The sequence below is a fragment of the Bos indicus genome, chromosome 2, assembly GCF_029378745.1.
Source record: "Bos indicus isolate NIAB-ARS_2022 breed Sahiwal x Tharparkar chromosome 2, NIAB-ARS_B.indTharparkar_mat_pri_1.0, whole genome shotgun sequence".
Taxonomy (NCBI): domain Eukaryota; kingdom Metazoa; phylum Chordata; class Mammalia; order Artiodactyla; family Bovidae; genus Bos; species Bos indicus.
In genome coordinates this window covers 76,378,399-76,399,708 of record NC_091761.1, presented here as the reverse complement: position 1 = coordinate 76,399,708, position 21,310 = coordinate 76,378,399, and the positions used below count along the sequence as shown (strand labels likewise).

The 21,310-nt window shown below is 41.2% G+C and overlaps 1 protein-coding gene across 1 annotated transcript in view; it reads right to left on the bottom strand.

The window, feature by feature from the left end:
- The window catches only part of CNTNAP5 (contactin associated protein family member 5), a 1,031,770-nt gene that overhangs the window by 462,851 nt on the left and 547,609 nt on the right, over window positions 1-21,310 (bottom strand). The window contains exon 8 of the mRNA XM_070769229.1: window positions 6,626-6,890. Coding sequence (XP_070625330.1) covers window positions 6,626-6,890 — 265 coding nt within the window. The remainder of the gene's footprint in view (window positions 1-6,625; window positions 6,891-21,310) is intronic.

Here is a 21,310-nt window from a genome sequence, read left to right as displayed (position 1 = left end):
TAGCATCTGTTTGATTTCCGGATCTTTGCTCATCATGTGTTTTTTGGCCTAGGGATTCTGTCCTGTTCCCCGTGATTGGTTTTCTCCTTCTGTCTTTCCTGCTTATAATCGTTTTGCAGGTCCCTACTGCCAGGTTAGATCTGTCTGAAAATTCCCTCTCCCATCTTCTGGGTTCTGTTCAATTGCGCGGAGACTCATTTCTTACTACTGAAAATTCCACCCTGGGTTTGATGCCTCTAGTACATCAGAGCAGTAGACTGTGTGGCTATGTGCTCTGGATAGAATATTCTCTAATGAAAAGCCATTAGACAGTCTCTCTGCCATTTGGCCTTACTGGGGTGTGTTCTATTTTCTGCAGTGAAGCAAACATAAAAATTTTCATCTGTGACAAATTCTGAGGTGAGGTGAGGTGAAGTTGTTCAGTTGTGTCCAACTCTTTGTGACCCCGTGGACTGTAACCTGCCAGGCTCCTCCGTCCCTGGGATTCTCCAGGCAAGAATACTGGAGTGGGTTGCCATTTCCTTCTCCAGGGGATCTTCCCAACCCAAGGATCGAACCCAGGTCTCCCGCATCAGAGGCAGATGCTTTAACCTCTGAGTCAAGTCTATCTCACATTAAAAGACCCTTATTATGACTGTCTTGTTTTCTCTTCACAATCAGTAGGTCTGGTACATACAACTCTTTCTCTACTAACATTGTTTGAAAGTCCTACATATCCTGATAACTTTGACACATATAGAGTATCCTAGTGTGAATTAAAGATGGTTAATAAGACAAAACAAAATACAACTTCTCAGATTTAGATCCTTGGCACCTAATTCTATATGGATCACAAAGAAAAACATGCAGGACTTTTCTTGGATATTCAAGCATTTCATTCACAAAAATCACTGTATGAAAGAAGCCCAGTTTACCATTCTTCCTCCCCAAAATGCACCACAAAATGAGGAGTTGAGAAAAGTGATCTTTGGCAGGGAGATTGGCCCTGCTGAATACATGTAATTAAGGGCACTTATTCCATTGTCAAAAGAAGACTCTGGAGTTGATGATTTCCTTGAAGACATTGTTGACCTCCTGTTTTACTTTAGGAACTCATGAAAGTTTAGAAGGAACTTAATTCTAGACCAGTTCTCTCTTTCAGCTACAAAGTACAGTGTAGTATAACAGAATAAAACTCAGATTCTGCATCTATGCAGAACACAGTGAGGTTGTTGTCCTGGATGCTAAGGCCTGAGTTCAAGGACTTTGCCCAGACTAGCTTTTTGGTGGGAAATTGACGTTTTGAGGGGTGGTGGCTCAGAGGATAAAGCGTCTGCCTGCAATGCAGGAGACCTGGGTTCGATCCCTGGGTTGGGAAGATCCCCTGGAGAAGGAAATGGCAACCCACTCCAGTATTCTTATCTGGAGAATCCCATGGACAGAGGAGCCTGGCGGGCTACGGTCCACGGGGTCGCAAAGAATCAGACATGACTGAGCGACTTCACTTTAGAGCAGAAAAAAAAACATACTTCCAATTTTCAGGACTGAAGCCCCCAGATCTCTTTCTTCCTATTCTTATTCCCCATTCTTCTCCCATCAGCACAAGAAAAATAACATTGAAATGGCAGGCCACTTGCAGAATAATTATAATGGTGCCAGCTTTTCTTCAGAAGACTTAATGTTTCACTTGCAATTCAAAACACTCTGCTTGACCAAGCCAAGTGCTCTCCTTTACTTTTACACAAGTTCCTGTTCTTAGTCATCCGGATTAGTCTGGACAATAACATCTACATCCTAAGCATATTTTTAACAGTCTTTTAAAATGGCAGCCATCCTCCATTCAAAAATAGAATCTGTTGTCAATCATTTCAGGAGCAGGTGTGACCTGAGAAAGTGGTCCCCAAGACATGCGGTTCCTGGGGAGAAGTGATGAGGAACTAGGGTTTTAAATGCATAAAGGAGGAGATCCAGGTGTGTATTTATTTAAGATTTGCACAATTGACTGCTCTGATTCTTAAAGGGGGAGATGATGCTCCTCATCTGGCAGCAGGACTCCTGGAAAGCTTCCTGTCCATTCCCATTCAGCCTTCAGATTTCCAGCTGGGGTTTGCAATGCAGAGGTGACAGGAATATGGGTAAACTGTCCTGTGCATGGCAAAGTCTCTGGAAGCATCCAGGCTCTTACTTAGTGCCCTTCGTGCATGCGTGTGTTCTCGGTCATGTCCAACTCTTAGCGATCCCATGGACTGTGGCCTGCCAGACTCCTCTGTCTATGGAATTTTCTGGGTAAGAATCCTAGAGTGGGTTGCCATTTCCTACTCAGGGGATCTTCCTGACCCAGGGATCAACCCGTGTCTCTTGCACTGATAGCCGGATTCTTTACCAGTGCACCTCCTGGAAAGCCCAGTTCCCTTTGTACTTATGTGATGTACATAAAATTATGTGATAATTTTACTAAGGAATCATCACTGAGCATTTAAAAAGGTCTGAGAAAATCATGTCCCATATATTCAATGAACAATAGCATACATGTGTGTTAGGTATGCATAACTTACATTATAATTGTATACAGGCAATGTCAGCTAAAGTCTACAAAGACAGTGGATTCATCATCTGTTCTCAACCCATCTAATTCCCAAATCTGTCTATTGATGGGGCCACCAAGTAAAATGTTTTGGGAAAAGCCAACTTTAGATCCTATGCAGCCTACTTTCTTTAACAGCCTATTGTCATTTCATCTTTCAGCTAAAGCAGAGTTTCTTTATATTTGAATTCTTTAAGCAACTGGTATTGGGCTTCCCTGATAGTTCAGTTGGTAAAGAATCTCCTGCAATGTGGGTGACCTGGGTCCAATCCCTGGGTTGGGAAGGATCTTCCTTCTTTCCCTGGAGAAGGGAAAAGCTACCCACTCCAGTATTTTGGCCTGGAGAATTCTGTGGACTATAAGTCCAAGGGGTCACAAAGAGTCGGACACAACTGAGCGTCTTTCACTTTCAAGCAACTGAGAATATCAAAAATCAATGTAAGAGTCAGCAAGACACAGTGTGAAAACTGTGGACCTAGGAGTGCAAAGGAAAAGCCTGAGCTTGAACACCTTCTTGGTCAAGGGAGCTTAATTTCTGACTCTCAATTTTCTCTTATGCATGTTGGTAAAATAAGAATCACTTCATATGTTTCATGAGTTTTTTGTTTTTTTCTGTAGTATTATATGATAAGGTCCTAGCATAATGCCTGACCTGCAAGAGATCCACAGTGTTTGTTGATTCTAGTGTCAACATCACAGTGTTTGTTGATGTAAGTGTCACATCACTTACAGTGAAAGGGTGCCCTTGACTCTTCCTCATATCCACACGCACAAAGCTTTCAAGAAAGAAGATGACAAAAATAGAAATCAAAGTAGAATACAATGGAGGGATTGTACTACTGTCCTTCATCTTCCTGAAACTTAATTCCTAACAAATAAATTCAGAACCCTTCTATTTTGAGAATGACTTAGTTTGGACTTCTCTTCCTGATCTTCAATGCAAAAATGCACGAAATAATCTGCCCCCCAAAGCTTGCACACTATATGAAGCTCTGGTAATAGTAGTGAATGTGCCAGGCATCCATGATCTGCCCTTTCTGTGGGGTCATCCTTTCTTTTAGATTCAGGACATTAGAAATACCTGAACTAATCTCAAGTAGATCTTTAAATATCTGGATTCCTTGTTCAACTAATAAAATGTGGTGCTAGTTTCTAATTTCCATGGAGTACCATGTGTCAAGGGTAGTCCCAAGGGCCCTCAAAAACTTTCAGAACAACAGTTATTATTTTCTAATTTCTCACATGAGCTTTTCACTTCTTACAAAGCCAATATGATCTCAAGTACTTGGAAAACAAGTTTCCTCAGAAATGTAAGGGAGGAAAAAACCGGTTTTGTTCTTTTCCTTTTTTTGTTTACTTGTTTATCTGTCTTTTACCTGGGATAGAAAAACACCAGGAGACAAAAAGCCTTGATCCATTTCAAAGAAAAATGAAAGAAATTCATAATTTCCAAAATTCAGGAAATTCTTGGGGAAAGAAGCAAACAAGTTTTCTGAGACAGACATCAGAATGTTTTTAAAACTTTCTTTTCCTTGTCTGATCCTTTTGAGAGGCAGGTAAAAAATACCCGATGATTTTCTTTTTCTCCCTGTGTAGCTGGGTAATGGGGCAGCTTTTACCAGCCTGTCTCTCAGTCATAAACACATTTTAATGGACTGACACATGCTTAATAATACAGGTAACACCTGAATGCTTTAGAGTAAAGTGCCACTGGGGCCTGTACTTTATTAAAACTGTATTTTGACCTGAGGCATACAAGTCTCTGCACTCAACCATCTCACCAATTAAAGAGAAAAAGCCCAGTGCCAGCTCACCATTTTTCTTCTTCACATAAGGATTGAGTTTTAAATTTTCTAACTCTATACATGAAAACTGGTATGTTTCTAAGAGATTAACTCACCTTCCATGACTGGAAATCTTGGAAATTTTATAAAAGTCCCAGGAGTGTGCAAATTCACTCAGTTTTTATGACTCTGAGGAGTGAGGCTTATTTTCACCAGAGATCCTGAGTTGGTGTGGAAGAAAGAGAAACTTGCTAAATAGCTTCTCAGCACTGTGTCAAAGGTTTGATCCATTTAATCTCATGGTGCTTCAGATGGTAAAGAGTCCACCAGCAATGCAGGAGACCCAGGTTTGATGCCTGAGTCAGGAAGATTCCCTGGAGAATGGAATGGCTACCCACTCCAGTATTCTTGCCTGGGGAATTCCATGGACAGAGGAGCCTGGCAGGCTACAGTCCATGAGCTGTAAAAAGTTGGACACAACTGAATAGCTAACACTTTCATTTTCAATCACCATCACTGTCTTGTAATATAAAGATTTTTTTTTTCCATCTCCTATTACAGGTAGATGCTAAGATGGTCCCAATAACCCATGACTCCTGCTGTGTAAACATTTGTATAATCCCCTTGACTTGAGCAAGAGTTAGATTTATTTTCTTTTCTAATGAGCAGAATATGTTGAAAATGATGGGATGCTACTCTTGCTATGAGATACACGAACACCATGGCATTGTCCTGAGGATTCTTTCTCACTCTCTCCAAAGTCACTCACTCTAGATTAAGAGTACTGCCCTATCAATGAGGCAGCCTTCTGGAGAGGCCATGGGGATAAGTTTGAATCTTCTGAGGCCTTTCAACAGCCATGTGTGTTAGCCTGCAAGCAGAATTAACCCTGGTTGAAATTTGAGATGGCCGTTGCCTCTACTAACAAGCTGATTGTAGCTAGAACTACCTAGTCAGGGGGCCTCTGGATTCCTGACTCTTAGAAACTGAGACATAGCACATGCTGTTTTCAATCCCTACATGTTGGCATAATTTGTTATGCAGCTATAGGTACCTAATACACTCTTACATGGGAGACAAAGTTAGGAACTTAATCTAGGGCCACAGACTGATAAAGGGAAGAGGCACCTGTGGACCCTCCTGATTGACTTGCAGACCCAAACTTCTGTCATTTACAGAGGTTCAGTGGGTTTTTTGTTCATCCATTGACTCTGAAGATTTCCCATAGTCTGACCTGATCTTAACTATTAAATTATGTCTTTTGCTCCCTAACTCATATTTCTCTAATTTGTTTGGATGACAGAGCTCACAGTCCAGTGGCGAAAGAAAGATATTTAAATTAAAGAAAGATGCAATATCATGTAATCTGGGATGGATATTGGCCCAGAAGAGGGGGTTTGATTCAAACTGTAGAGCCAGGAGGGCTTCTCAGAGGATTCATTGACCTAGCCGCCTGCCTTAGCCTCCAATCCAATGCCTGCATGTAAGTCTGACCTCTGTAAGTACTTGTCACTAAGTGAACATGCTGTTTCTGGAAGGACAGTAATATAACAAGTAGAGAAGGAGGGAGAAAATTTCATAGCTCCATGTTAAAGGAAAGGCAGATAGAAGAGCCAGGGTATGGTTCATACCTCTGTTCCATATTGCCATACATTAGGGCCTAATTTATACTGCTGTAAAAGGAAGTGCTTTCCAATCTTCATAGATAAAGATTAAGTGATCATATGAAGTGAAGTAAGTCAAACAAAGAAAATATCATATGATATCACTTATATGTGGAATCTGAAATATGACACAAATGTAAAAATCTACAAAACAAAAACAGACTTATAGACTTGGAAAACAAACATGGTTACCAAAGGGAAAATGTACGGAGGAGAGAGGGATAAATTAGGAGTTTGGGATTAACAGATGCACACTACTATATATAATGATCAAGAACCTAGAGTATAGCCCAGGTAACTATACTCCGTACTCTGTAATAATCTAGATAGGGAAAGGATCTGAAAAAGTATATGTATATTGTATAATGTATAACCTGAATCATTTTGGTGTAACCTGAAACTAACACAACATTGTGAATCAACTATACTACAATATAATTTTTTTTTTTTTTTTTAGGAATAAAAAAACTATTGGATCTTCAAACCTGAAGTTTGTGAAGACTAATTATCCCACATCCCTGGGAGCTAGAGCCTGTATGTTTTGGTCAGAATCTCAAACATGTGTCGACTTGGCTGAATAAGAAAGTGATCTAGAAGTTGTCAGCAGACAGTACCTGTGAGGATTTCAGCTGCACGTTCTGTCATTTTCTGAATCACGAGTCTCAGGGTTCCATCCTCCAGACTCAGCAGCAGGGTCCCTGAGCCCTCAGAGAGCCTTGTGGACAAAAGGAGGCCATCCTTGTTCCAGGTTCGAAACTGGAAACTCACTGAGAGCCCATCGATTTGGGGAGTCCCAGGCAGCAGCAAATAACTGCTGCTGGAGTTGACAAATGTGATGGGAACAATCTGTGGTTCAGAGCAGGAAAAAGTGACATTGCCCTGGAAAACAATAAAAATCAAATATATAAAAGCCATTTTTTATTCTGCAATCTGACAGCTGATATAAACAATCACCCAGAGCTGACCTTAATTTCAGGATTATTCCACATTCAGCAGTAAGATCTTAAAGGGAAAAATATGTTAGCTTTGTTCAGAAACACCCACAAGATAGTTTTCCACTCCTATTTTCTGGATCACAGTGCTATCTGCAAAAAGAGTCATCAAAGACCTAGGGCGATGGAGGGATAGGAAACATCAGAAGTTTCTAGGGATCCAGAGATAAAAATAATAACATTCATTCACTGAGTAATGATGTACTGCAAGTCAACTAATGCCAAGACCTGGGATACTTTTCAAAGTGGTACACTTGAGAAAATTTTGTTACAATGTGGAAAGCCACTGACACCAGCTCCCAGGGAAGCCTGGGAAAAGAAATAGCTAAAAGAGCAAAGGTTTCATAATGAAGGTGATGCTTTCCTGGAAGGAAGTGGGGAAGGACAGGAGCGAACGTCCAGCCAGCCTTCTCAGTAAATGGCATGGAGTTCGCAAAAGCTTGGAGAAATTAACAAAATGGCATTCCTGAAAAGTGAGTCATTTCTGAACTTGAAGTGGGACAGAGAGGGCCAGGGCTATGAAGGAGGTGAGGCAAGAAAAATGAGTAGAAGTAGAGTTTAAAAGCCTTTTATGCTTGCCAAAGTTATCATACAAAGTCAGAAGCAGTAAAATGACATTGGCCATATTTTTAACATATTAAGAGTATTTTTAGTAATATGAAGATTTGAGGGGTGCATGAGAGGACCAGAAGTGGGGAGTATTAAGTGTGTATATATATAGTAGAAGAAGGAAGAAGATTATTCTTCACATAAGTGTGAGAAAACAGGTCAGTTTATTTGAGGAAGTTACAGGAAAATAAAGACGTGTGTGTGTGTGTGTGTGTGTGTGTGTGTGTGTGTATAGATATATATACACTCAGCTGAGCCATGTGCTGAGTCACTTTTACTAGATGAATAAGGAGAAAGCCTGGAGCACCTTCTAGATTATGAATAGCTATTACAACATGAAAGCCATTTGGAATTTTTATAACCAACAACTTCTCATTTAGCACCACTACCACTTGTCTTTTTTAGATTCTAAACTAATCTCTACAATACTGTCAGTATATTATTCAGGTAAGTGTAAGACAATATTCTCCTCTACACAGTCATGGACACATCTTTTTTGGGGGAAAAATGTATTTTATTGAAGTATAGTTGATTTGCAATGTTGTGTTAATTTCTACTGTACAGTAAAGTGATTCCATTACACATGGGTGTGTGTGTGTATGTATACATATATATGAATAAATAGATATATAGTTCTTTTTTTCCATTATAGTTTATTACAAGATATTGAATATAGTTCACTGTGCTATACAGTGTCTTGTTGTTTATTCATTCTACATATAGTAGTTTGCATCCATTAAACCCAAGTTCCAAATCCACCTTACCCCACCCAACTTCCCCTTGGCAACCACAAGTGTATTCTAGTCACAGACACATCTTATTCCCTAAAAATCTCTCAAGGCCTCTGAATGATGCTGACTCTGACTTTTAGAGTCATTCCTGTAGCCTGCACCACTTCAGGGGGTGGAAATGGCAGGAATTTCCTAAAGGGAATGTCTTGGGTTGCCTAGCTGCCTGAATTTAACTTCCCACTAAAGTGGTCAAGTAGTGAGGTTAGACACCTAGTACAGCTTCTAGTCTTAGAGCAGGCTAATCATTCAGCTCAAACAACCTCCTAATCCAGGAAAACATCGTTAGGTCCCAATTATGCTTGTTAGTGATAGTCCTACACTTCTGAAAACAAATAGCAGTTACCAAACAAACTTCTACCAATAATGGATTTCTACTGATGTACTCATCATCAGTGGAACATAAGCATATTCTTGCATTGATCATTTGTTGTGGCTGTTTAGATGTGTTCTCTTTAGGCTAGATTCCCAGAAGTTAACTGACGTGTCAAAGAATAAAGGCCTTTTATATCCATCCATCAAGAAATTGGCACAAATAATGTATATTAACACATATGTAGAATCTAGGAAAATGGTATAGATAATCTTATTTGCAAAACAGAAATAGAGATGCAGACATAGAGAACAAACATATGGACATCAAGGCGGGTAGGGGGTTGGGATGATTTTGGAGACTGGTATTGACAGACATACCCTATTGATACTATGTATAAAATAGATAACCAATGAGAATCTACTGTGTAATACAGGAAACTCTATTTAGTGCTCTGTGGTGACTTAAATGGGAAGAAAATTTTAAAAAGAGAGGATATATGTATATTCATAGTGATTCACTTTGCCTGTAGTAGAAACTAACACAGCATTGTAAATCAACTGTACTCCAATAAAAATTAATTGAAAGAATAAAATAACAAAAAAAATTGCCCACAGTTTATACTGTCCCTGGCATTAGGTTAAGTGCTCACATGTGTATCTTATGTATTTTACAGAATGACACCAAATTCATTTAAAAAACTACACAGATTGAGTTTGGAGTAGCTGGGCAATTCAAAAGCCAGAGTCCTCCTTCCCAGTGACAATGGGGGAAAAAAACCTATGTTTGTGTGCCACAGATGCTTCTGGCAGCCATCTCTAAGAACTTCCTCCTGTGTCTTGGGTACCACTTTTTAAAAAAATCTACCAACTTGCTTTTCACATCCCATGGCTGTTTTAATTTGCATTTTTTGGAATTCTGGTTGATTTCCTTTCAAGATGAAATATTCCTACTGATGGCAGATTAACTGAGGCAAGGCTGTCTTTTTCAAGCAGTCAGGAATGCTCCCACAGGGACCCTGGGAGACAGCAGGACAGCAGTAACTTTTCTTCCCCTTTTCCTTTCCTGAGTTAAGCATCACCTCTGGTAACAATTTGCCAGAACAAAGCTGCACCCAAAGTTTGAGGCTTTGTAGAAGGGGGAAAGGATGACAAGAAGCTTAGAACTTTGTAAAATGTCCCTTCCTCATTATCTTAGAATCCAATGCTTAAAATGCACAGACATAGAGAACAGACTTGTGGGTGGCAAGAGGGAAGGAGGTAGAGGGGGGACAATTGAAAGTTTGGTATTAGCAAATACAAACTATTATATACTAATAGGTAAATAACAAGGTACTACTGTATAGCACAGAGAACTATATTCAATATCCTGTAATAAGCCATAAAGAAAAGAGTATTTTAAAAATGTATATATGTATAACTGAGGCTTCCTAGGTGGCTGTAGTGGAAAACAACCTGCCTGCCAATGTAGGAGACTTAAGACACATGGGTTTCATCTCTGAGTCAGGAAGATCCCCTGGAGGAGGGCATGGCAACCCACTCCAGTATCCTTGCCTGGAGAAACCCATGGACAGTGGATCCTAGTGAGCTAGTCTATATCATTGCAAAGAATCGGACATGACTGAAGTGACTTGGCATGCACACATGTATAACTATATGTGTGTATAAATATATCAATTCAGTTCAATTCAGTTCAGTCTCTCAGTCATGTCTGACTTTTTGCAACCCCATGGACTACAGCACGCCAGGCTTTGCTGTCCATCACCAACTCCCGGAGCTTGCTCAAACTCATGTCCTTTGAGTCAGTGATGTCATTCAACCATCTCATCCTCTGTCGTCCCCTTCTCCTCCTGCCTTTGAACTTTCCCAGCGTCAGGGTCTTTTCCAGTGGCCAGATTTTCTTCCCATCAGGTGGCCAAAGTATTGGAGCTTCAGCTTCAGCATCAGTCCTTTCAATAAATATTCAGGGTTGATTTCCTTTAGGATTAACTAGTTTGATCTCTTTGTGGTCCATGGGACTCTCAAGAGTCTTCTCCAACACCACAGATCAAAAGCATAATTTCTTCAGTGCTCAGCTTTGTCTATGGTCCAATTCTCACATCCATACATGACTACTGGAAAAACCATAACTTTGACTGGATGGACCTTTGTTGGCAAAGTGATGTCTCTGTTTACATCATGCTGTCTAGGTTTGTGATAGCTTTTCTTCCAAGGAGCAAGCATCTTTTAATGTCATGCTTGCAGTCACCACCTACAGTGTGATTTTGGAGCCCAAGAAAGTAAGGTCTGTCACTGTTTCTATTGTTTCCCCATCTATTTACCATGAAGTGATGGGACTGGATGGCATGATCTTCATTTTTTGAATGTTTAGTTTTAAGTCAGCTTTTTCACTCTCTTTCACTTTCATCAAGAGGCTCTTTAGTTTCTCTTCACTTTCTGCCAAAAGAGTGGTGTTATCTGCATATCTGAGGTTATTGATATTTTTCTCGGCAATATTGATTCTTGTTTGTGCTTCATCCAGTCCAGCATTTCACATGTTGTACTCTGCATATAAGTTAAATAAGCAAGGTGATGATATACAGTCTTGACATACTCCTTTCTCAATTTGGAACCAGTCTGTTCCATGTCCAGTTCTAACTGTTGCTTCTTTACCTGCATACAGATTTCTCAGGAGGCAGGTAAATTAGTCCGGTATTCCTATGTCTTAAAGAATTTTCTATCATTTGTTGTGACCCACACAGTCAAAAACTTTAGCATAGTCAATGAAGCAGAAGTAGATGTTTTTCTGGAACTCTTGCTTTTTCTATGATCCAATGGATGTTGACAATTTGATCTCTGGTTCCTCTGCCTTTTCTAAATACAGCTTGAACATCTGGAAGTTCACAGTTCATGTACTGTTGAAGCCTAGTTTGGAGAATTTTGAGCATTACTTTGCTAGAGTGTGAGATGTGTGCACTTGTGCAGTAGTTTGAACATCTTTTGGCATTGTTTTCCTTTGTGATTGGAATGAAAACTGACCTGAATATATGTGTGTATATATACACACACATATACACACACATAACTGAATCACTTTGCTGTACATCAGAAGTTAACACAGCATTGCATATCAACTATACTTCAATTAAAAAAAAAAAAAAAACTTTAAAAAATCCAATTTTACAATGTTTAGCTCCATCTAAACCATGTAGCAAGTATTCTGTGTGGATAGACAACCACGAAAGGTGGTCCTCATGACAGCAGGGATCTAGAAGAACTGAGATTTTCCCCTTCTTTGATCAGTTCTCCCACATCTGATGAGAGGCCAGGCTGCTTCATTCCACTGAACATATAATGGGCCTTACTATCTGTAAATAGACCAGGGAACCCAGAATCCCTTGAGAGGCCTTCAGGGGACACACAAAGTCCTGAGCAAGATGATGATGGCAAGAACTTCAAATAAACGCCCCAGAGATTCTGTTAAAATAAGGCTAGGTGTGGGGAACAACACTTTGCTCACCAGGGAGCAGTATAACTTGGAAATGCATTGTCTTTGGATGGTTTCTCTGGGTCACTTCAGGCCATGCTCCTTCACTCCCTTCCCCCACATTCTCCTCCCACTGTCCTCTGTTGTCCTGTATCCAGGCAGCCACCTGAACTGTCAAAAATTTCTTTGTTTTTCGAGCATCTCCCTGCTGTGTTCTCCAGTGTTAGGTCCAAGGGCAAGTAGGAGAGAGAGATGGGAATGGATAGGAAATAAGTTTTACACCAAATCTGACCCAATTCTCCCAGGAAGGGTTTTTGGCTCAGCTTACTGTCACACAACTGCTGGGCAGCCATCCTTGTCATACATCTGTCTTGCTGTTTCTCACTGTGCATGCTGTTCGCTGAACCCAGGGTAGGCAAAGTGCGAGTGGGGAAGCTGGAAGAAAACTCGAGGAGCCATAGAAACTGCAGGTTTATTCTCTCTGGGCTGGCTCAGCAGCTGTGCAGTAGACATGTTGTATTCTCTTGTGTTTGACCCAGTGAATACAGCCATAATGCAGCCATAATGTGGACTCAAGGGCTTTTCAGGTGGAGCTTATATATGTTTACAGGACAAAAGTGGCCCATGACCAAGTGGGTACATCATCACACACATGCACAGTGCTATGTGATCTCAGCTGTTACATAACCATGTATTTACAAAACATGGGGCAAGAGCAAGAGACCGTGGGGCAAGAGAGCCTGACCACCACCATCTTGGCAAATTTGCTCTTTCCCTATATTTCACCCCTTCAGGGTCTCTCACCTCAGAATCTATGCTCAATCCATCTTCTGTGATATTCCCTTGGCAAGTAACTCTGACCCTTGAACCCACATTCTGCAACACCAGTAGATGGTTTGGTAACAAACAGTTACATCCCCAATATATAGCAAAACCCAACGCCAGGTATCACCTGGAACTCATTTTGCAGTTCTTCCCCTCATGGGGCTAGAAGAGACACCCACCTCACATGGAGCGCCTTTATCTTCCATTGCCAAATCTCGTCCACCATCTGTCCTTGTGAAATTGCATGAAAGCCTCCACAGGGGCAACTCCACCCCTGCAGGGTTTTTTATTAAGGACCTGCAAAATATTAAGGACCCCAGAGGCACTGGGCCCATTCCTTCAAGGAGGGGATTTTTGCAGTGTTCACAATCTACCTACATGATTATACTTTTCTAAATCTGAGGACACAGCCTTTACAGTACACTGTTCTAAATCTACACCATAGGACATAGCCTAAATCTTCATCATTTGGTTGCCATAGCCATGAATGTGTGCACTAGAACCAGGAAACTGCTCTGGCTTGCCGTAAACAGGTTTGCATTCAGCACCAGTATCAACCAGGGCCATTACTTTCTGTATATTACCTAGTGACCTGGTGGCTTAGATGGGTAAAGAATCTGCCTGCCACGTGGGAGACCTGGGTTCGATCCCTGGGTTGGGAAGATCCCCTGGAAGAGGACATGGCAACCTACTCCAGTATTCTTGCCTGGAGAATCCCCATGGACAAAGGAGACCTAGTGGGCTGCAGTCCATGGGGTCACAAAGAGTCGGACACGACTGAGTGACTAAGCACAGTTAATTGCAAGTTCACACGGGCCTCAGGTCCCTGCCTGGGCTGTTTGGGCAGACACCTTGGCCTGAGCCCTATTCAAAGCCAAAAAGGGCATCTTAAGGAACATCCTTGGGAGCCATGTAATCTTCTAACTGAAGCACCTGTATCTCTTGCTGTGGGCGCTTAAACTGCTACTCTGCTCTCAGTTGTACGATGGGCCTAGCTAACAAGCAGAGACCCATGGTCTCATAATGTTCTACAATCTTTAACTCAATGAGGGGAAAGTGGTTATAGATGACAACAGTTCTATTTTGTCTCCAGAACAAATTATAGCATCCATCCCTGTGCCTCAGAGTTGCAAAAGCCATTCTGCCAAGGATTCCCCTTGTTTCTGCCGAAACTGCTTACCCAAGTCGACTAACTCTGCCTGAGTATATGGTTGATACATCATGAACTCAGTCACTTTGAGGGCCCCTTGAGGATGCCCCCCTGGGCAATAGGCTGCTCATGCTTCGCTTTCTGCTGCACAACGGGCCATGCTACCAAGTGGGGACCTGTGGCCTCACAATGGTCATCATCACCGTCCCTCACTACCTCATAGTTTGAGGTGCTGGGTTCCTCACGGCCACACATCTCTTGCTCCAGCATGTGGATACACCGCTCTAGCTCTTCCTCTCATCTCAAGAACTTGCACACTTGTGCAGCATGACAGAGAACACTATCCATATTCACCTGCAGGGCAGTTAGGAAAATCCACCCCACGGGGCCAGCCGCAGTCCATGCCACCCCATCCTGCAAATGGGAGCTCACTGCCTGTGACACATTTTCAATGCTATCTGGTCAATGCTATCTGGTGACCCATCCACTGCTTCCCAGTCTTCCACTGGGGCCCACACCAAGAGGACACGGCTACCTAATACCACAGGCTATGTGGTGGCCCCTGGCTTCCTCCACTCATTGGAGCCTCAGGCTCCTCTATTTGTTGGGTATCCTGCTGACTATGCCAGTTGTCTTGCTATTCACACTGTTTGCTGAACCCAGGGTTGGGAAGATAAAAGAAAACTTCCAACAAGCTGGGAAGTTGGAAGAAAACTCAAGGAACGGTAGGAACTGCATGTTTATTCTCTCCACTCTGGTGCAGCAGCCAATGCAGCAAATATGCTATATTCTCTTGTGGTTGACGCAGCGGACACAGCCATAATGTGGCCACAAAATGTATGCGAGGGCTTTTCAGATGGAGCTTATATATATTTATAGGACAAAAGTGGCCCATGACCAAGTGGGTACATTGTGATGTGCATGCACAGTGTTGTAAGTGATTTCAGCTGTTACATAGCCATGTATTCACAAAACCTGGGGTAAGCAAGAAGCTGTGAGGCAAGAGAGTCTGACCACTACCATCTTGGTTAATTTGCTCTTTCCCTACAATATCCATCTCAGCTGTGCTGGTGGCTGACAGAAATACCAAGGTGTCAAGAAGCATTGATACCCCCATCCACCACAGTGGAGAGAAAGGAGAAAAAAGTAGCTAAATGAAAAAGTACTACTTTTGAAATCAACATGAATCATTTTCAGTATCACCATTTGCGACTTCAGAATCCTTCTCAAGATAGCAATGGAGGGAGACCTCAGCAATGATTTAGAAAGAGCATGCAAGAAGATAATATTACTTAACCATTAAAAAGAATAAAGTAATTCCATTTGCAGCAACAAGGATGGATCTAGAGATTATCATACTTAGTGACTTAAGTCAGAAAGAGGACAAATACCATATGATATCATTTATGTGTGGAATCTAAAAAAGTGATACAAATGAATTTATTTACAAAATAGAAATAGACCCACAGAAATAAAAAACAAACTTATGGTTACCAAAGGGGGAATCTGAGGGGAGGTAAATTGGGTATTAACATATTCACACTGTGAGCATGTGCTGTCACTTCAGTCCTGTCTGACTTTTTGTGACCCTGGACTATAGCCCACCAGGCTCCTCTGTCCATGGGATTCTCCAGGCAAGAAATCTGAAGTAGGTTGCCATGCCCTCCTCTAGGAGCTCTTCCTGATCTTGGGATCAAATCTGCAACATTTGTGTCTCCTGCATTGGCAGGCAGGTTCTTTACCACTAGTGCCATCCATAGTCACACTACTACATATAAAATAACCAAGAAGAACCTCCTGTATATCATAGGGAACTATACTCAATATCTTATAATAACCCATAACACAAAAGGAATACACACACACACAACATTGTAAATCAACTATAGTTCAATTTCTTTAAAAAGACATGAAATTATAAAACAAAATAAGAAGATAATGTACTTTAAAATAATGTCAAAAAGAGTGGCAAAAAATCAGCCACCATATTCTCTCCTATATACCAGCTTAAAGTATTGCTTCAACTTTCATCCTATTCCCACTAAGAAGGATGCTCCATATCTCAGGCTCTCTCCATTCTATTCTACATTTAATTCATTAGTGATTTCAATGTACATTTGATAGTTCTCCAACATTGTAAAACAATGTGTTGAGCACAGGAGTTTATAAGTTTTATATATATATGTTTATATATAAACATATAGTTTTATAGAGTTTATAGTTTTATAATAATATGTTATAAAATATATAATAATTAATATAATATATATATTTAAATAGGATCCTATATCTTTGAGGTCTATAGTCAGTAAATGTACATTTCTGATTGTAACTGGTACAAAGTGTCCCTGACAAAATTATGCACACACATTGGTGGTCCAATCTTCAAGGTAAATCAACCAGCCCTGGTCCTACAGAAGAGACTGAAAGAAAGTCAGTATTAGCACCATGGTCCCTTTTCCACTACAAATCTTACTAGAGCTACAGGGTCTTTTATTGTCTCAAAAGAAGGTCCCTCTACATTGGAGAGCCTAACTCCTGTGTGTCTGATGTGCCTCTCCTGACAGCACCACCATGTCCTGGTTGGATGGCAACCCTCCATGGGATGATAACCTCACTAAGCCACAGGACGCTGGTACCTATAAGTGGGGCCTCTCTGTCCCCAGCATGGCAGTTCTTAGTGTCCTGTGCCTCCATGCTCATATATGTGCATCATCCTCCATGATATAAGGTATCTGGAAGTGTTGGGCTCATCTGTCCTTTGGGGAGCACCAAACCATGTCCAGTTTCCTTCTTTAGGATCCACCATAGTCTTTTCTTTGCAGTTGTAAAATTTAAAAGTTCCCATCCTACCACTTTTCTCAGAAAAAAAGAGTTTGATTTCTAGAGATGAAGCACAGAACTTTGAAACTCAAAGATTTGTTCATAGACCATCTTAGAGAGACTGTCCATTTCTATGGAAATACACTTCACTTTGTACCATTAACAACAAGAGTTGTCCTGTTCCTCATCTGACTTATGAAGCTCGATGAGCTCCTAAGAATGGTCAGGACCTTAAAACACAAGAAACAAGTTTGTATCAGTGGAGGAAGCAAGCCCTACTCATTGATTCATCCTCTTCAAGGTGGCCTTCCCTTTGAAGGGCAGAGGAAAACTTCCAGGCCATTCATTCCTGTGAAGAAACAGAACATGAGGTCTCACACAAAGGAAGCCCGTTCTAATCTGGAGGGTTACAGAAGGCTTCCTTAGGGAAGTGACATAGGAAGTGAGATTTTACAGAAGAGCAGGTGTAACTAGTTAGAGAGTGAGGAGGAGTGTCATCTGCGCAGAAAAGGAAAGCATTTTCTAAGGTTGGAGGCAGGAAGGTGGGTGACATACAAGGATCTGGCAGAAGGCCAGTAGACAGCTGTCTGGAAACTAGCATAAAAGCAGGGAAAGATGCAGTGGGAAAGACAGGAAGAGATGCAATCATTAAACCTTACACCATGTGGAAGTACTAGAACTTGACCCTGTGGAAGAAACGGAATAGGAAGGGGTGAAGAGAAAACTGATATAGAAATAAGGCAGTATGGTCATATTGTGCTTCAGATGCATCCCTTAGGGAGCTGTAGGTAGGCAATAGAATGTGCTGGATGTAGGTAGGAGAAGGGACAACAGAGGATGAAATTGTTGAATGGCATCATTGACACAGCGGACATGAGTTTGAGCCAACTCTGGGAGATCGTGAAGGACAGGGAAGCCTGGTGTGCTGTAGTCCATGGGGTCACAAAGAGTCAGACACAACTGAATAACAACAGAGTGTGCACTGTGTGCGAGAAAGGATGCTCATGGGTCAGACTTTGGGCAACTATGGAGGGAATGGAGTCAAGGACAGTTAAGGGGTTGTGCAGAGCTCTGTCTAGATACAAAGTGGGACAAATGGCAGAGAGTTTGTAGGTAAAATTGATAGCAGCTGCTGTGCAGGGTTCAGGGGCTTCCATGCTCCTCTGCCTGACCAGGGACCTCAACCATTACCTTCATTGACTGGTGGCCCCTCCCACTCTGGCATGAAGACACTGGAAGTCTTATGCTCAATCATTTGATCCATGTGTGTGGTTATTATGGAAACCTGTCTCCTAAATATACTTCCTGCCTTTCTCCCTCCACCAGGAGTGACTTCTTCAGGGCTCTGCATCCCTCCACTCCCTTCTTCCAAGGCCGAGTGGATCTTTTTCCTAGTCCATTCTTGGGGTCTTTCCAGAACTTCCCCACCCATCCCCGAAGTGGCTGTCTTCTCCATTGGTTCCCAGTGGTTTGTGTCCCTAGACAATTTCTCCATAGAGCCATACACATGTTAACATACACTTATCATATCTCTTAGACTGCCTTGTAATAGTTTGCTACTCTTTACTACTTGCATGGGCTTCCCATTAAAATTCATTTGTAATTGAGTAGAGAGCATCTGGCTTTGAATTCTGGGGGGAAAAAATGAAATTGTTCAATTTAGGCAGAACCGGATTCTTATCATGAATATTTACCAGTAAAACCATATGGTCTCTCTGATTTCTTAATTTTTGCTACCATAGCCAGAAAATAATGGTAGAAGTTTGCTTTAGGATCAAATCAGAACATGGGCCTCATGTCCAACATTGTTCTTGACTCATTTTTCTGTTTCCTGATCTGCCACTTTTCAGGTTACCTGAGACCAGTCACCTTGAGAGTCTCAGTTTCTTCTTTTTCAACCTGAGGCTGGTGGACTGGGTGATTCTAAGATTCCCAGGAACCTCATTCTTTGTGCATCTGAGACTGAAAACCTGCATTTTAAAAATATTTATTTTATTTTTGGCTGTGTTGGGTCTTCGTTGCCACATGTGGTCTTTCTCTAGTTGCAGCCAGAGGCGGGAGGCTTCTCTCCAGTGCAGTGCATGGGATTCTCCTTGTGGTGACTTCTCTTGTTATGGAGCATGGGCTCTAGAGTTTGAGCTCAGTAGTTGTGGTACATGGGCTTAGTGGCTCCATGGCATGTGGGATCTTAAACCACCTGACCAGGGATGAACTCATGTCCCCTACATTGCCAGGTGGATTTTCAACCACTGGACCACCAGGGAAGTCTTGAAAACTTATATTTGGTTATCTATCTTTTCTTGGAAGGCATGATAGGCATCATCAGAATTATTTTCAGTGTTGGCATGAGAGGTACAACTAAGTACCTGCATTTTAAAAGGCTGTTTTTAAAATAATGCTTCAAGGAAATCTAGGCCTTTTGCCTACCAATTGCTTTCTAACTGCAGGAAACACAGCAAGAGTCTCCATAGATTATATATATATGTGTGTGTGTGTGTGTGTGTGTTATAATATTTATATATATATACATTAAAGTAAAAAAGCAGAAGATAATACTTGTCCACTGCTTTTTAAAAAGAAGTCCAATTGAAAAATAAATAAATAAATAAACCATGCTTACCATAGTATAACAACCAATCAACTATTTTTCCTCCTACCCCATCTTCAAAAACAGCATTGTAAAATACTTTACAAAGAGAATGCTAGGTTTATATGTAACTGAATAGGGAATTATATATAAACCTAGCATTCTCTTTGTAAAGTATTTTACAATGCTGTTTCTGAAGATGGGGTCGGAGGAAATATAGTTGATTGGTTGTTATACTATGGTAAGCATGGTTTATTTATTTATTTACTTTTCAATTGGACTTCTTTTTAGAGCATTTGAAATTTCTTGGAGATAATAAAATGCTGCTGCTGCCTCTAAGTCACATCAGTCGTGTTTGACTCTGTGCAACCCCATAGATGGCAGCCCACCAGGCTCCCATCCCTGGGATTCTCCAGGCAAGAATACTGGAGTGGGTTGCCATTTCCTTCTCCAGTGCATGAAAATGAAAAGTGAAAGTAAAGTTGCTCAGTCGTGTCTGACTCTTAGCGACACCATGGACTGTAGCCTACTAGGCTCCTTGGTCCATGGGATTTCCCAGGCAAGAGTACTAGAGTGGGTTGCCATTGCCTTCTCCCTAATAAAATGGGAGGAATTATATGTAAGCCATGTTGCTGGGTACTGGTCCAAGGGCCATGCAAGGAAAATTAGAGGAAAACAATGAGAGACAGCACAGGCTCTGAGCTGCAACCTCCTTTTAAAGTATCCAGATCATTCTCCAACCAGAGCAAACTTTTGTCGAATATGGACTGAAATCCAATAAAAGCCACCCAACTAAAATCTTTCCTCTATGGTGAAGTAGCTAATCAAAAAGGAGATCTTAGAATGATAATGTAATTACTGTGATCTCCTGATGACTCATGGGTGAAAAAGATCTGACAGATAGAACTTAGTACTATTTAATTTTTTATCATGTGACTACAGAATCAATCAGATAAACTGTCACAAGCAGGACTTATCTTTGGTATAGAAGGACCAACTTTGGAAGATGCTGCTCTGCTTATGGACACAATGAGAGAAACACCATCATGGTCTAAATGCCAAATATATTACACAGTGATCTAATGGTCTCTGTTTGTCAAACATCCTTAAACTTGGAATCTATCATCATTTGTTCATTGGACACCCAATATTTTAGCCAGGTCTCAGATAGTGTAGGGCTTCCCTAGTGGCTCGGACGGTAAATAATCCACTTGCACTTCAGGAGATGTGGGTTCCATCCCTGGAAATTGCTCCTCAATTGAATATTCTTGCCTGGAGAATCCCATGGACAGAGGATCCTGGTGGGCTACAGTCCATGGGGTCACAAAGAGTCAGATATGACTGAGTGACTAAGCAAATACGCAAGAACACAGATAGTATAAAGGCAAAAATGCAATAATTAACTAGGTTAAAACAAGGAACTAACAGGACTGAGAAGAAAGACATTAACAAGTGGCTTGACTAGCACCTATTTTATAGCTTTATGATTGAACATAATCCTTTGCTTATTTCAGTTGAAACCATGGATGTATTAATATAGACCAATTTTAGACCTTAAGAGCAAAAGCTGATTGTGCCTAAATTTCTATTTGGATGTTGCCTTTGTCTTAGCTCTGTGGCAAGAATTCGCTCTACTTCAAAATTGTTACTTACTTGCTGACCTTCTATTGGCCAAATAGACCATTTTGACAACAGGATTGTCTATTGGCCAAAAAGTCTATTAGCCAAATTAAAGGGGCCAATCACT